The sequence below is a fragment of the Hylobates moloch genome, unplaced genomic scaffold (assembly GCF_009828535.3).
Source record: "Hylobates moloch isolate HMO894 unplaced genomic scaffold, HMol_V3 SCAFFOLD_8, whole genome shotgun sequence".
Taxonomy (NCBI): domain Eukaryota; kingdom Metazoa; phylum Chordata; class Mammalia; order Primates; family Hylobatidae; genus Hylobates; species Hylobates moloch.
In genome coordinates this window covers 93,627,686-93,641,800 of record NW_026652283.1, presented here as the reverse complement: position 1 = coordinate 93,641,800, position 14,115 = coordinate 93,627,686, and the positions used below count along the sequence as shown (strand labels likewise).

The window sequence follows — 14,115 nt, the reverse complement described above, 5'->3', positions numbered from 1 at the left end:
ATCCTGGTACTTTGCATGCCATAATTAACATTAAGACTACAAAATTTAGATATTTCAATATACTTAACAAATAAGATAAGGAATACTCTTAAACAATGAAATAATTTGTAATGAATGAAATGAAATAATATGTAAATGGTCAGCATATTCCAAAGAATGAAATAATATATAAATGGTCAGTATATTCCAAAGAAGAGTTAGATATAAGTTTGTAGCAGCATACATTAAAGTAATCTTTTCCATACATTTAATTAATTCTTCTGGTTTTTGGAAGTGGAACATACGTAAAACCTTTTAAATTTAACATTTATTTTGCAGGGACAGGATGATACTTTTGAAAATGGAGCAGGAAATTATTGATTTCATTGCTGACAACAAGTATGTTAAACTGCAATGCTGGTTAATTTGATGATGTATCCTAGTTTGGTATTGGAGTTAAATTATCCATTCTGGAAAGACTTAGGGATAGATAAAACATTGTTTAATATGTTCCTTGATTTATTAAATTGAGACATTATTGGACTTAGGAACTATATGCTGATGAGAATTGTTGCTTGGACCATGTGTGCTTCTGCTTGTTAAATTCCTGACAAAATGGCTATAAACAGTGGGCCACTGATTAGCATAGAGTAGCTGTAACAAGAAGAGACCCTTTTCATTTTTATTATAGTTTTTTAATGGGCTCCAGCTGGCTGCAGTCAGTTATGCCTGAAAATAATTGTGCTGCTTCAGTGTAAACCGTGTAATGACACATCTCCATATAGACATCTGCAATCACGTATTATGTCACATCATTTGTCCTGTGTCTGGCCCCGTTGATAAGGTATCATGGACTAAAATACAATACTGTCCAACAGACACTACATTCTCTTTGGCAAGAGAAATGTGCAACTATGAAACAAAGATGTTTATTGTAGCTTAATCAATAAATCTATAATAAGTAGAAATTTTTCTAGAAATTAGGACATTAAGTGATGCCAGAAATGCAATAGGCTTAGTGGTTTAGATGAAGGAGAAATAGTTTTGTGTGTATACTTGTAAAAGGTATTATGGGCAAAAAATGAAAATGCTGATTCCACTTTCTCTTGAATTATGTTCCAGTAATCATTATAAAAAGTTCCCTCAGATGTCATCGTATCAGAGGATGCTTGTCCATCGAGTGGCAGCTTATTTTGGATTGGATCACAATGTGGATCAAACAGGAAAATCTGTTATCATCAACAAGACCAGCAGCACCAGAATGTAAGCCCCATCACTGTACTTATTTAGCATTTTCTTCTCTCTTCTATGGATTCATTTATAAGATCACAGTATAAAACTCACAGTACATGACATTTAAAATGTGCAGTGTTATTTATCTCTTGCTCTTATCAGAAGTAGTGTGGCATTTATCTGTAGAATATTATCGGAGAACCCAGAAAGTTTATAAAATTCAGACAATAAAGTGGATTTATTTCCTGCTCGTTTACACAGCTCCTGAAATATAATTTTCTTTCTTCCAACAGTACTCTATGAAATTACATACAAAGCTGTGAAAAATTTTATGTCAAAATATAACTTAAATTAAAAACAACAAATATTTTTAAATGACCATGACATACACAGAATAATTGCTATTTTCTTTCTTCTTTCTTCTGCTTTTTTAGACATCTATCTTATTGTGGTTTCTGGAGTAATAAAAAGCTCCGAACCTAGAGGCAGAAATCCTGCCTCTAAAACCCAATTCTACTTACTAGTTGTGTGACTTGGAGCAAGTTATTTAAAATCTGCCATCTCAGTTTTTTCACCTGTAAAATGAGTTTTGAGCTAGATGAAACATCTAAGACTTAGCTCTGAAAAGAGTATGACAAGTTTTTTCCCCTTAAAATAATTGTTTGTTTTTCTCTTAATACCTGTTCATTGTTTCATTGAGTCACCAAAAGCATAATAACATGAGTAGTCATTTGCTTTGAAGCTTGGAGCTGTTTTTCTTGAACCTATATATGTTTTGAGTACCATACAAGCCAATTCTATAACAAAAGGCATGTTAAACTAAAAAACTGCCCACATAAAGCATCCATTTTTATAATTTTCTTTTTTCACAATGTGCTTGGTAAACCGTAAATTGCATGCTCTTTAGGAATGTTAGTGAAGGGAGCTTTCGTGTCAAGCAGAGTATCGTGACTCTATATTTTCTGCTCACCAGAGGTTGGGACAAGTGGGGATGGACATGAGGCTCTTTCTCAACTCAAGCATCAGTCTGTGCTCAGCAGAGGTCGGGGGAAAGTCATAGTGAAGAGAGCACAAACTGAGAGATCTGGGACCAAGCATGGCTATTATTAATATCTCAGGGACAATGAGCACTCCACTTCTGTTGGCTTCAAATTGCTTATACATCTGCAGGATAGTTTGAACTGAATCGTGTTTAAGGGCCCTTGAAGTCTCAGAATCATTCAGTCCTGTAGTTGCATTCTACTGTGTTAGCAAAACACATTTTAAAAATTTATCAGGTTCCTATTTTGTCTGATTGTTTACACAAGTGCCCCATATTTGAATAGTAGCAAAAATTAAAGGTAACTTTTAGAATCCTTTATATCTTCCCTCTCCATGCAATACTCTTTGTTGTTGTTATAGTTGTGTTGTTGTTTCTTATTCTTCATTTTTTAATGGCTTTTAGATATCATCATGCAGGGACATGCTGATTGCAAAATAGAAAAGCAGTTGACTACTTCATTTTAATTTTTATCTTCTTCTTTGTCTATAAGGTCATAGCAAACATGGAAAACTCCCATAGTTCAAGTATATTAAATGTGATACGGTTTCAACTGGTGGACAGTAGATTTATTTTTAACTCACACCAATTTTGCAATCACATAGTCATAAATACTAGTACATATGTTTTAGACATGTTTCCTTGGAGAATGGCATTGAGAAAATTAAGCATTATATCAAGACTCCTGGTCAACTTTGAGTGCTGGCTCTAAACCTGATCTGCCTGGTGTGGTAGCCAAATATGGCTATTTACATTTCAATTCACATTTATTAAATTTATATAAAATTTAAACTTTAAAATTCAGTTCCTCTATCGGGTGAGCCACATTTCAAACAGCTATTGGATAGAGCAGATGTGGAACACTGATATGACTTTAGAACTTTCTATTGGTCAGCTCTTTTTAAATCCTTGTGTTTCCTGCAAGTTCCCAAATACCACTGGAGAACATAATTTGTCCTTTAAAACTTTTATTTTCTGGCTAGTAGGTATCATATTACTAGAATTTTTCACTTCTAGAAGAGTGCCAGCTTTTTTTTTTTAATTAATGGCCATTTAAAAATAGATGCCACATGTTTATACCTTTAGGAAGAGTTAAAAGTAAGTGCGTGCAGAGAACACCCCTCGAAGTTACAATTGCTACAACAATAAGGCCAGGGCTCAGTCTCTGGCTAACTCCTTACTCTTACACACCACCATTTAGGCACCCTTTCATGAGTCAAAGCAAATCATGCCTAAATAAAAAAGGCAAATGACTGTATGTCATGGACTTTCAAGGTATTTACTGAAGGGTTGAGCTCAACAATGTTCAATTCATAGCTGTCATGTTCTACTGTTCTATTCTAACTACATTTCTGACCATCCTCTATTTGAGTGGCTGTTGAGGGATGGTGGTGGTTCATCCTCTATTTGAGTAGTTCTTGAGGTGGGGGTGGATAACTGATGTATTTTAGCACACGAATAAAGAGGATGAATTAAATCTCTGTATCCCAATAGGAACAAATCACAGTTTTCAGAACCTGAATCATTGTCAGCAATTTTAGTGAAAAGAAGTGTTGTTTTGTGGAAAATTATGTTTGATTTTAAAAGTCTGTTGCCACGCTCTTTGGGGTTGAAGTTCAAAATGGGGCATTATATTCAAAACATTCTATTTAAGTTCTAAGTGTTTTGGTTTCTTTGGTTTTGTGAAAAACTTCAGAGTTGTCTTATCAAGACAATCAACATGTGTTGGTCATGGGAACCATATTAACTTCAAAATATTTCTGGATTGAAATGTCTTCATTTATTTAAAGGAGGGAATACTGAGATGAGAGTTCCATGTGAGTTTTGTGTTTGGGGAATACCTTTTCAATGTCTAGAGTTTTAATGCTACTCCAGTGCAAACACATGAAATGCATATTTTAATGGCACTATAGCCTGAGAGAAATGCAGAAAAATGTGGATTGAGGGTATTTTTGTTTACTAAGAGGTGGAGGAAAAAAATCTCCCTTTTATATTGTTCTTCTTCAGTGACACTTCAATACTACTCTGACATCAGTGTTTAAATAATTGTAACTATTTCAGCTCCTTATTGGCTAGAATTTATTTCCCAGAATCTTGATTTTCTAGATGATAGGCAGGTTAAGTAACTATAGAATGTGACTTGAGAAGGTTAGGTTTTTCATGGAGAAGAAAGAATTTCACATGAAGTTCAAAATATTCAGATCATAACAATACATTCTGTGAGGATTACATATGTGTGTATACTGCACTGACCTCTAGTATTTTTAATAACATACTCAGATATAATCTATCTGCTCTTTTATGATGAAAACAACTTGTCTCAGGATATGCTTCTGTTTGTTAGATATCATCCCTTACTTATAATAACATTGCCTACAGCTTATTCATTTCGCCAAGCACTTTACATCTTGTAATAATATACATTTTTGTGAGGTAATGTATATTATTACATTTAATACAAAAAACCTTACTATATAAATAATTAAAGCTTCATTTTGCAGAAGAAGAAAATTAGGCACAAACTGAGTTTTAGTTTGGGGCTTACGGAGAAGCAATGGTTAGCATGACTGGGACCTAAACCAATGTGGCTAATATTAAAAAGATTTTTTTAAATAATCTTATTCTCTTAAAGCAAAAATACCCAGAAATTATTGAGCAGAGCCTTCAAGAAGAGTCCCTGGATTGGCTGAAAATTGCAATCCTTTTAAGTCCTTTGTTGTCTGATAAAAAACAGTGATTAATGGACAAGATATTTTTGAAGATTAACTCAGTGGTATCATTAAGTAACAGAGCCTCCCTACAACTTGATAGGTCTTGCTAGATTTGCTGTGCTTATTATTGCCACAAGACGTGATTTTTTGAAGGAATGCATACATATATATGCATTATATATAAATATATATATTTAGATATTATACATAATGTAATATATATTTATATAAATGTATATTATATATAAAGTTTAAATAAATATGAAGTTTAAATAAATATAAAAATTTAAGCTTTACTCCATTTCACTCTTTTTTTTCTAAGAATGAAAAAGCCATATTTATTAATTATGTTCGTAAGGGGGGGGGTGAACCTCTTTATTTTGTTATTTCAAAATTACTGCCACAGCAATCTGATTGTTCAACTCCCTGGATTTATGCCACATCTACAAGAGCATCAAGTGCTGTGAGAAGCAATGAGACAAGATGGAAAGATAGTTGAAGTAAAGTCAACTGTCTAGAGATTTTACATTAATACGTTCCAGGTTTCTGTAAATTACCTGATAAGAGCAGAGATGTTATGTTTTTGCAGTCATATAATACACACAGACAAAACTTTCCAGATACTGAAGACATATTTCCAGCAACTACAACTCACCAACAACAGAATTCAGTGGCGGTGGTCACACAAAAAATTACAAGATAAGATTCATGTCCTCAAACGTTTTACACTATAGTTACAGTGGGGGAATAATTTCAGAATCTCAGTCATCTTAAAACTTGAAAAATGTAAGGCAACTCTTTGTAGATCCAAGGTAGACACATAACAAATATCTAGACAATAACTCCATAATTGAAGGAACACTATACCAAACATCCAGCAGAACGTATGTAACAGATTCATTGGGGACTACCTGCCCATCCATTCATGGTTCAAATAGGCATTTAGGAAGACTTTGAGAAAGGATAAGACTTAAACAAATGTAGTGAGGAGGGGGGATACATGGCAAGCTGGAGTATGGGCTATAAACGAACATAAGATAAAAATCTCTACATTTTTTGCACATTTACTAAGAGCTGGGCATTTTGTTGAGATGGTTGTGTTAGGTTTTCACAGCCACCTAATGAAAAGGATTTTTTAAAATTATTTTTCTAACTGTACTGAAGAGAATATGTACCAAAGGAAAATTAGTGAATTGTCTAAAGTCACACTGCTGCACAGTGGCAGCAGGATGCTAATTCAGGATATTTGACCTCAAATCCAGGAGAGTTTAAAATAATGCTCTACTGGCTGGAGGCAAATATGGAGAGAATGATATTGTCAATGACAGTAGGAGGCTACATAAGATTGAATAGAATCTTGAAGGCGGGCAGCTCTCAGAGCTTTAGAACATGAGGCTTGATGTGCATAACATGATACTTTAGAAAGGCTAGTCTGGTATTGACTAACGGGATATATTCAAAAGGAAATGACCAAGAGTAGAAAGACTTGGGTGAGTACTGCTGTCACCAAGGCATGGGGCTGGAACATTTATGGAAAGTAGGAAATAATATTTGTGTTCATTTGGGAAACAGTTCAAGGTGGTACTGTCACCTGAGCAAACTGATGCACTTTAGAGAATTAGTAAAGGTAGTCACCTTTCCTCCACAGCACTGCATTTTTTTTGGTGCTCAGAGCTAACCAGAGTAAAAGCAGATTTGTGTATGTAACCAGTAGCCTCCAACCACACCTTTTGGTCTACAAATTGGGTCTTAATAGCTGGGACTCCTGTAACAAATGGAGTCACTGAGCTGAGAAGCCCTCCACGTTGTGTTCCTTCACCTTTAGTTAGTTCCGGTCTTCTATCCCATTGTAGATTGCCAGAAATATGTTTTGCTCTGACACTTTTTTAATTTTTTTATGGAATTTTTTGTCAGCTGTCAGATTGGGTGATGATGCTGAATGAGACCCTTGCCAGGGTGAAGGTATTAGGGTCCATGTTATTTTGATATTATAAATGATATTTATAATAGATTTACTCTACATAATGTAACATTTTTGATATTTAGGATTTAGGCTAAAAATATGACTGGTGATCTTATCAAAATATTTTAAATGCCACAAATATATGTGTCTTTCTATATAAGAAATTTTGCCCTTCTCTTTCTCTCACTTTCTGATCTTCAGTTTCTCTCTCTTTCACTCATTTTCTGTGTTTGACACAAAGCAGTTTATTGTTGTTCTGTTAGATATATTTTTAACCTTCCTCTTCTTCATCCCAGAGAAAGGATGCACACTTAGAGTGTACCATTGGAGACTAGAAACCATCCTCTTGCACAAGTGTTTTCCAAAAACCAAGATCAGCCACAGGCAATGAGAACCCCATGTATATCTGAATGTTTTTGCACATGTCAGAGCAAGTGTTTAACTCATCCCAGATAATTTTCATGTTAAACGATTGTCATCTCTTGAACATTTTTTGTCTTTTACATCCACCCACTGTCATTGCCTCAAATCCCCTGCTCTGACAGTGCAGAGCAAATAGAGGAAATAGCAAATCCACCAAAAGAGAGTGGATACAGGCCCTAGAAACTGTGAAACAAAAATAGTGGCCCAAAGGCATTGATTTGAGGCTATACCTTAAGTGCCGAAGGACATATCCAGTGATCCTGAGAAGTGTGGGCCTGGGTATTTTGCCTGGAGTGATGAATGGTGTGTAGTGACTATGGCAGTTTGTTTATTGTATGTTCCAGAAAGGATGACTAACTGAGTTGGCCGTTTGGTGAATCATAAAAGCCATGAAACTCATTCTAGAACTAAATAAAGCTTCTCTATAGATAGAGCAATGGAGACCAATTGATTTTATTAAGAACTCCTGAAGTGATGGATAGTTATTACTACATCAGCAAGAAGGATTGTGGGACTTTCCACTTTCTCAGTGGGTAGACCCAGACAACAGTGGACAGCAGTATGCCAAGGTCACAGAATGTCTACCGTGTTTAGTTTTCTGAAGAGGCTAAAGCTGAAAATGGGAATCCTTGGTGTTTGGCCCTTAAGCATTTCACTCCCTGCAGGTGATTAAGTACATTTATAACAAAACAAAATAAAGCAAAATATGCTTTTCCTTCTGTGTTTATTATATTTATCTTCCTTTGGCTAGGAAAGTGTGTGGCTCTGTGAATAAACTGAGCAGCATCCTGATGTGGATGCTCCCTTAGTCATCCTCTGAAGAAGACGAAGCATCAATTTATTTAAGTGCCTCTTAAAAATCTGTGAGTGGTTGGTTGGCATCCTGTCATTTCTAAACATGGTAAATTTACTCTGCACTTTTTACAGGAATGGCAGTGAAAATCATCTGACTAGTTGCCAAAGATCAGAAACCTAAGAATCACATTGTTCTCAGGAAAACTATGAAACTTTATTTACTGAGCAAGGCACTTTGTTTTTTAATCTATACTCAGGCTCAAAATGAGATTTATTTGTTCACATTGGTCAAACTCCATGTCATTTTCTTCAAATATTATATTTTCTCCATATTATTATTCTCAAATACCTTAGAGAATATAAGATTCTGTAGATGAGTTAGGTAAATACTAGAAATATACCGTAAGAAGGAACATAAGTTTGTTGTATTCCTTTCCCTACTTGAAATTATTTATGGGCCTTTGAGTGTGAATGTATAATTAACTATTTGGAATGTATATTTAACTATTTTTGGAAATGAAACATGTGTATACGTTCTATAACATAGTATCCTTAATATAATATTTTATAGAGATTTTCTGTGGAGTCATGATATGTTTAATAATTTATTTATTTATTTATCTATTTTGCTCATGACATCCTAGGTAGATAAAGCTAAGCCATTTTAAAGGAGAGAAAACTGAGATCCATCTCTTGATCTTATCTAGTCAATTCACAGAAGACCAAGATCAAAATTCAGTACTACTGTCACTCAGCCATGACTCTTCTCCTAAAGTTAGGGAAAGAGGAATTAACATTAACAGGCTTAATACTCTCAAATAATGATGAAAAAGAGAGAAGTAAACCAAGCACTGTTCTTTAACTCATACCTATTGATTCACTTATAAAAATTCTGATTTGTATTTTATTGCCTTTAAAATTCAGCAGAGAACCAAATTAAACAACATCAGTACTAACTTAGATGGCAAAAATATGATGCCAAAAAAAAGTCTCCTGAATCACCAAACACACTGGATTCACAATTGCCTTGGTGTACTTAAAAGTGACACAAAACTCTGTTTCATGTTCTTAAATTATGTCAGATGAAAATCATTTCTCAAGTGTTCAGTACTGGGCTTTGAACAAAAGAAGTACAGGCTATAGCACATGTTAATTCTTTTCACCGTTTGAGGAGCCATGACAATTTTGATCAAGACTGTATGTGTGTATCTGTGTGAATACGTAGTGTGTAACTACAGGAGTGTCTGTGTGTGTAAATACATACTACGTATCTTACAGTTTAGAAGCTAAAAGTTCATCATACATATACCTACTAGATATAGTATTTTCCTAAATGTATAATAGGTTTGGAAGAAGCAAGATTATTGTGGCTCGATTTCCTCAATCTGCATCTTTGCTTGCTATAGGCAGCAAAGTACCTGAGGGTTTCCGTCGTGTCTTCTAAATCCTCCCGTAGGGCTGACAGTCATTTTAGCACTTGTACTTTGGGAAGTTTTAGAGAATACTTGAAGGTGAGATTCTGGTTGTGTATAATGAATATGATAATAATAATAACATGTTTTAATGTTTAGTACAACTCTTCAAACGATAAATTGGAATCTATCAAGAGCAGTGCACATTTACATAACCCTTTTTTTTTTTTTTTTTTTTTTTTGAGACAGAATCTCGCTGTCGCCCAGGCTGGAGTGCAGTGGCGCGATCTCGGCTCACTGCAAGCTCCACCTCCAGGGTTCACTCCATTCTCCTGCCTCAGCCTCCCGAGTAGCTGGGACTACAGGTGCCCGCCAACACGCCCGGTTCCTTTTTTTTTTTTTTTGTATTTTTAGTAGAGACGGGGTTTCACCGTGTTAGCCAGGATGGTCACGATCTCCTGACCTCGTGATCCACCCGCCTCGGCCTCCCAAAGTGCTGGGATTACAGGCTTGAGCCACCGCGCCCGGCCTTACGTAACACATTTTATCCCACAACCTGACTTTTTCCAATGTACAGCCCTTCAGGTACCACGTGTTCTCAGAGGAGCATAGCCTTTACTTTCCCGATCTTCACTTCCCACCTTCTGGGCTTCAAGCCAGAAAAATGAAAAATATATATATAGCTTTTATTTACATGTACCAAAAATATTTGGCAATTCCCTATCAAGTAAACTACACTAGTAACTCTGTACCTTCACTGGGATTGAAATACTGCATTTGCATATGGGCTTCAATGGAATACTTTTTTATACAATATTACAATATATAAGCAAAAAGCCTTTTGTCTCAAAAAAAAAACAATTATATTCAACAGTTTCCAAAGAAAACATCACTTTCAGAAAAATATGACAGCCATATTTGGAAATACACAGATCAATCTATTATTTTAGTATTACAATACAGATTATATCTATCCTACTTAAGGTTAACTCTAAGGAAAATTTTGGATCAATAATTATTGTTGTGCCTTTAGATTTTTTCTACTCAAAAGATATGAACGGTGTAACCATAGTTTCTAAAATTCGTTAAGTGCTTTACTAGTGCCTAGCACTGGGCTTAGTAGCTTACTCACATTATTGTGCATCTACGTAATCCTCCCAAGCAAGTTAAGTATTATATTTTCTATTTTTTATAAGAAACCAAACAAATAACAGCCCTCTCCCTCAGGGAGGTTAAATATATTGCAGAGAGTCACACAGTAAGATGCAGAGCTGAAAAGACATGATTGTTTTTAGGCTTGCTTCTCAGTGTTATGCCTGTATGCTCAAAACTATTTCAGTTATTGAAACTATTGCTATTTCAAATATAGTATGCTAGTTTATGTCCATTTTATATAAAGAAATTCAGTTATGTATTAAAATGCAATGGTTGTTTTAAGGGAGTGGAACTTTGAGTCATTGTATGTATTAATGCTACTATCATTTAATGTTCTTATAGCACTGAAATGGAAGGATGGAGAATTTAAAGAAAAAAAAAAGTACACCAGTAGTTTAGCCCTGATTTTAGTCAGTTTATTACCACTGATAAGAAAAGCCTGAGATTAGAAAACTTGCAAGAAATTAGTACCCTGGAGCTGAAAAAGAAATCACTCATCATCAATTCAGTGTTGGAAGTGAAAACAAGTGAATTCAACATGCAAAGTGTTGTGCCCTTCTGTCAAAGTAGCACCAGAGAGAAATAAATGATCAAATATGTTGAACCAAATATCACATTTGTAGATTAACACTAGATGATTTGTTTATAAGTTTACTTAGAAAATACCACTGGAGTTTTTGAAAATTTTATTTTATTTTTTATTATACTTTAAGTTCTAGGGTACATGTCGGGAGGTGGGGGACTGGGGGAGGAATAGCATTTGGAGACATACCTAATATAAATAACAAGTTGACGGGTGCAGCAAGCCAACATGGCACATGTATACCTATGTAACAAGCCTGCATATTGTGCACATGTACCCTAGAGTTTTTGAAAATTCAAGGAGCCTAAAATTCTCCTAGGCTAATCCTAAATCTTAATCATGATTGAGATTGGTGATAAATCGATCAATGGAATCAATTTGGTGGAATCCTCAATTTTAGGCTAATCCAAAACTTTTCAAGTTTTACATAGGGGCCAAACAGTCTATAAAATGATCCCCATGTAAAACTTGAAATGTTTTGATAATGTCAAGAACCTAGGCATATATTTGATGTTATCCTCATATTTTAGAATATATGTGTGCAGTATTTCCCAGGTAATTCATATAAGATCATCCTCATATCATTTAGAATTGCTGTTCTATAAAGTAATTTTTCTACTGTAGACATTAGTTTTCATTTGTGGAAATTCTAAGTATATAGGTAAACTTGAAGAAATAAATCTGTTTTGTTAAGCTAAGTATATCTATCTGACCTATGTGACTGTTAGGTACTGTTGCCAACACCATGCTCAATACAGATAATCAAGCTCACACACCTAGTATATAATATACCAGGTCTGAATTGCATGTGATTACTTTCCCCTTTTAAAACTTCATATTTTCCCCTTTTTTCTTATCCTTGTAATCTTTCTCTACAACATCATTATTCAGTCTTCTCCTATAGTTAAGAAAAAAGAGATCTTCAGAGTGGACAGTATTATTTAGTTATTATCATTATATTATCATTAGTAAATGGATGTTTATATAGATAGATCAAAAAGGACACAGCAATAAAGGGAGTGATTGGCAGGGTAGGAGTGGTTGACATATACTAGAGGGCCTTAGAAGCAGGGAGCATAATTAAATCTGGTATTTTTAAAAGTAGCAGTGCAGTAGAACAATTGAGAATTGGTTTGACAAAACAAAATATCTAAATGCCTATTTTAGGTGATTGTAATAATACATGTTATGAAAGAATATGTTCTAAATATTCAAAATATGTGAATATGTTAAATATCTATTATCCAGTAATTGGATACAACCACTACTAAGTTGTTGAATTGGTTTTCTATCTTTTTAAGCTAATAATTTTCATTATTTTGTTGTTATACAATAATAATTATTTTCATAAACACAAATATATAAAAGGTTAAAACAAAATTGCCTGTTATCCCACCATCAGACATACTTACTCCTAGCATTATTATTCTTACATATTATAGTTTCAACATAAATATGATCAAAACATATCTATGTTTTTATTAATTGCTTTTCTATGTTACTCAATATTATTGGATATAATTTTATAGAGCCACATATCATACATTACATACCTTAAATTACTTACCTAATCTACTATAGATTTTTCACTATTTTGCTGTGGTGAATGATGGAACTCTGCATTCATTTATTATTTTCTTTGGATTCATTATTAGAAATGGAACTACTTTGTCAGGACAAAATGATATTTAAAAAGTTTCAAGTCTCCAAATCCATGTAGCCAAATTGTTTGCCAGAGCAGAGGTACCAGTGTAAGAAATGTCTTACAAATGCATGTTGTTTTTAAATGTTGTGCTTAATGTTGTTGTTCATGAAAAGTCTTATGTTAAAGGAGAGTCAAAGAGTTGGTTTGCATGCCTCTGCTTATATATACATTACACTATAGAAACAGAGAAGAATAAAATGAATTTTGCAAGGGTGTTACAAAATTTAGAACAAGAGTTTGAAAGGTGCTAATAAAGAACATTGGCTACTTAGCACTGCACATATTAAGTTTATAAGATATAGTCTCATTTAAAAGAAAATGAAGTGGTATAAAATGACAAACTGATAATGCAAATTGTGAGGTACACTTATTTAAAAAGAAGAACTAGGACTTTCCTATTTTCAATACAATACATCCAAAATGTACACATTTTTAATTGAAAATTTTTGAAATATTAAGGGAACAGTGTCATTAGATTTCTCTAATTTGTTTGACTATTAAAGTGCTTTTGATAGGTGTCTTACACCATCAAAATATTTTATACTGTTGCGCATAGAAACTTTTATTTTTTGAGATACGTATACATATTGATAACCACTTTTCAGTTACTCAGATGAAATTCAAGACTTCTGTATATGACTCTACATATTCAGTAGAATTAAATTCTTCATTTATGTTTGGAAAATAAGGGAAGGATTAAGGTTAACTATTTGGAAGAAAAGTAATAAATCCGGTCTTAAGAACCTGGCAGTAAGGTAAACTATTAAAATACTTCAAGATAAGAAAGATTAAAAATAATAATAAGTGCTCATCTATTTCAAGCTTCAAGGGGAAAAAAACTAAAACTGGAACTGAATGACTAGAAGACAAGAGTTTGATTATCTTCAGTCAGCCACACTGTTTGTCAATTCATGAGCTATGCCTAGTTAAGGAACAATGAAGAATTAATTCTGACTTTTCAAAGGTTTGATTGGGGTTGCCAAGAAATTGACCAGAAATGCCAGTGCTCTTCACTACACATGAACAATGGGTTTCACAGTAGTTATGTGCTACAAATTGTGGAAAAACATATTTTTACCTTCAGAAGAAGAAAGTATTTTTCACCTAGAATAAGCAT

At 34.0% G+C, this 14,115-nt stretch overlaps 1 protein-coding gene across 42 annotated transcripts in view; it reads left to right on the top strand.

The window, feature by feature from the left end:
- The window catches only part of ARPP21 (cAMP regulated phosphoprotein 21), a 160,473-nt gene that overhangs the window by 51,246 nt on the left and 95,112 nt on the right, over window positions 1-14,115 (top strand). For all 42 annotated transcript variants that reach the window (XM_058443060.1, XM_058443056.1, XM_058443053.1 and 39 more), the window contains 2 exons: window positions 319-378; window positions 1,102-1,242. In XM_058443060.1, coding sequence (XP_058299043.1) covers window positions 319-378; window positions 1,102-1,242 — 201 coding nt within the window. The remainder of the gene's footprint in view (window positions 1-318; window positions 379-1,101; window positions 1,243-14,115) is intronic.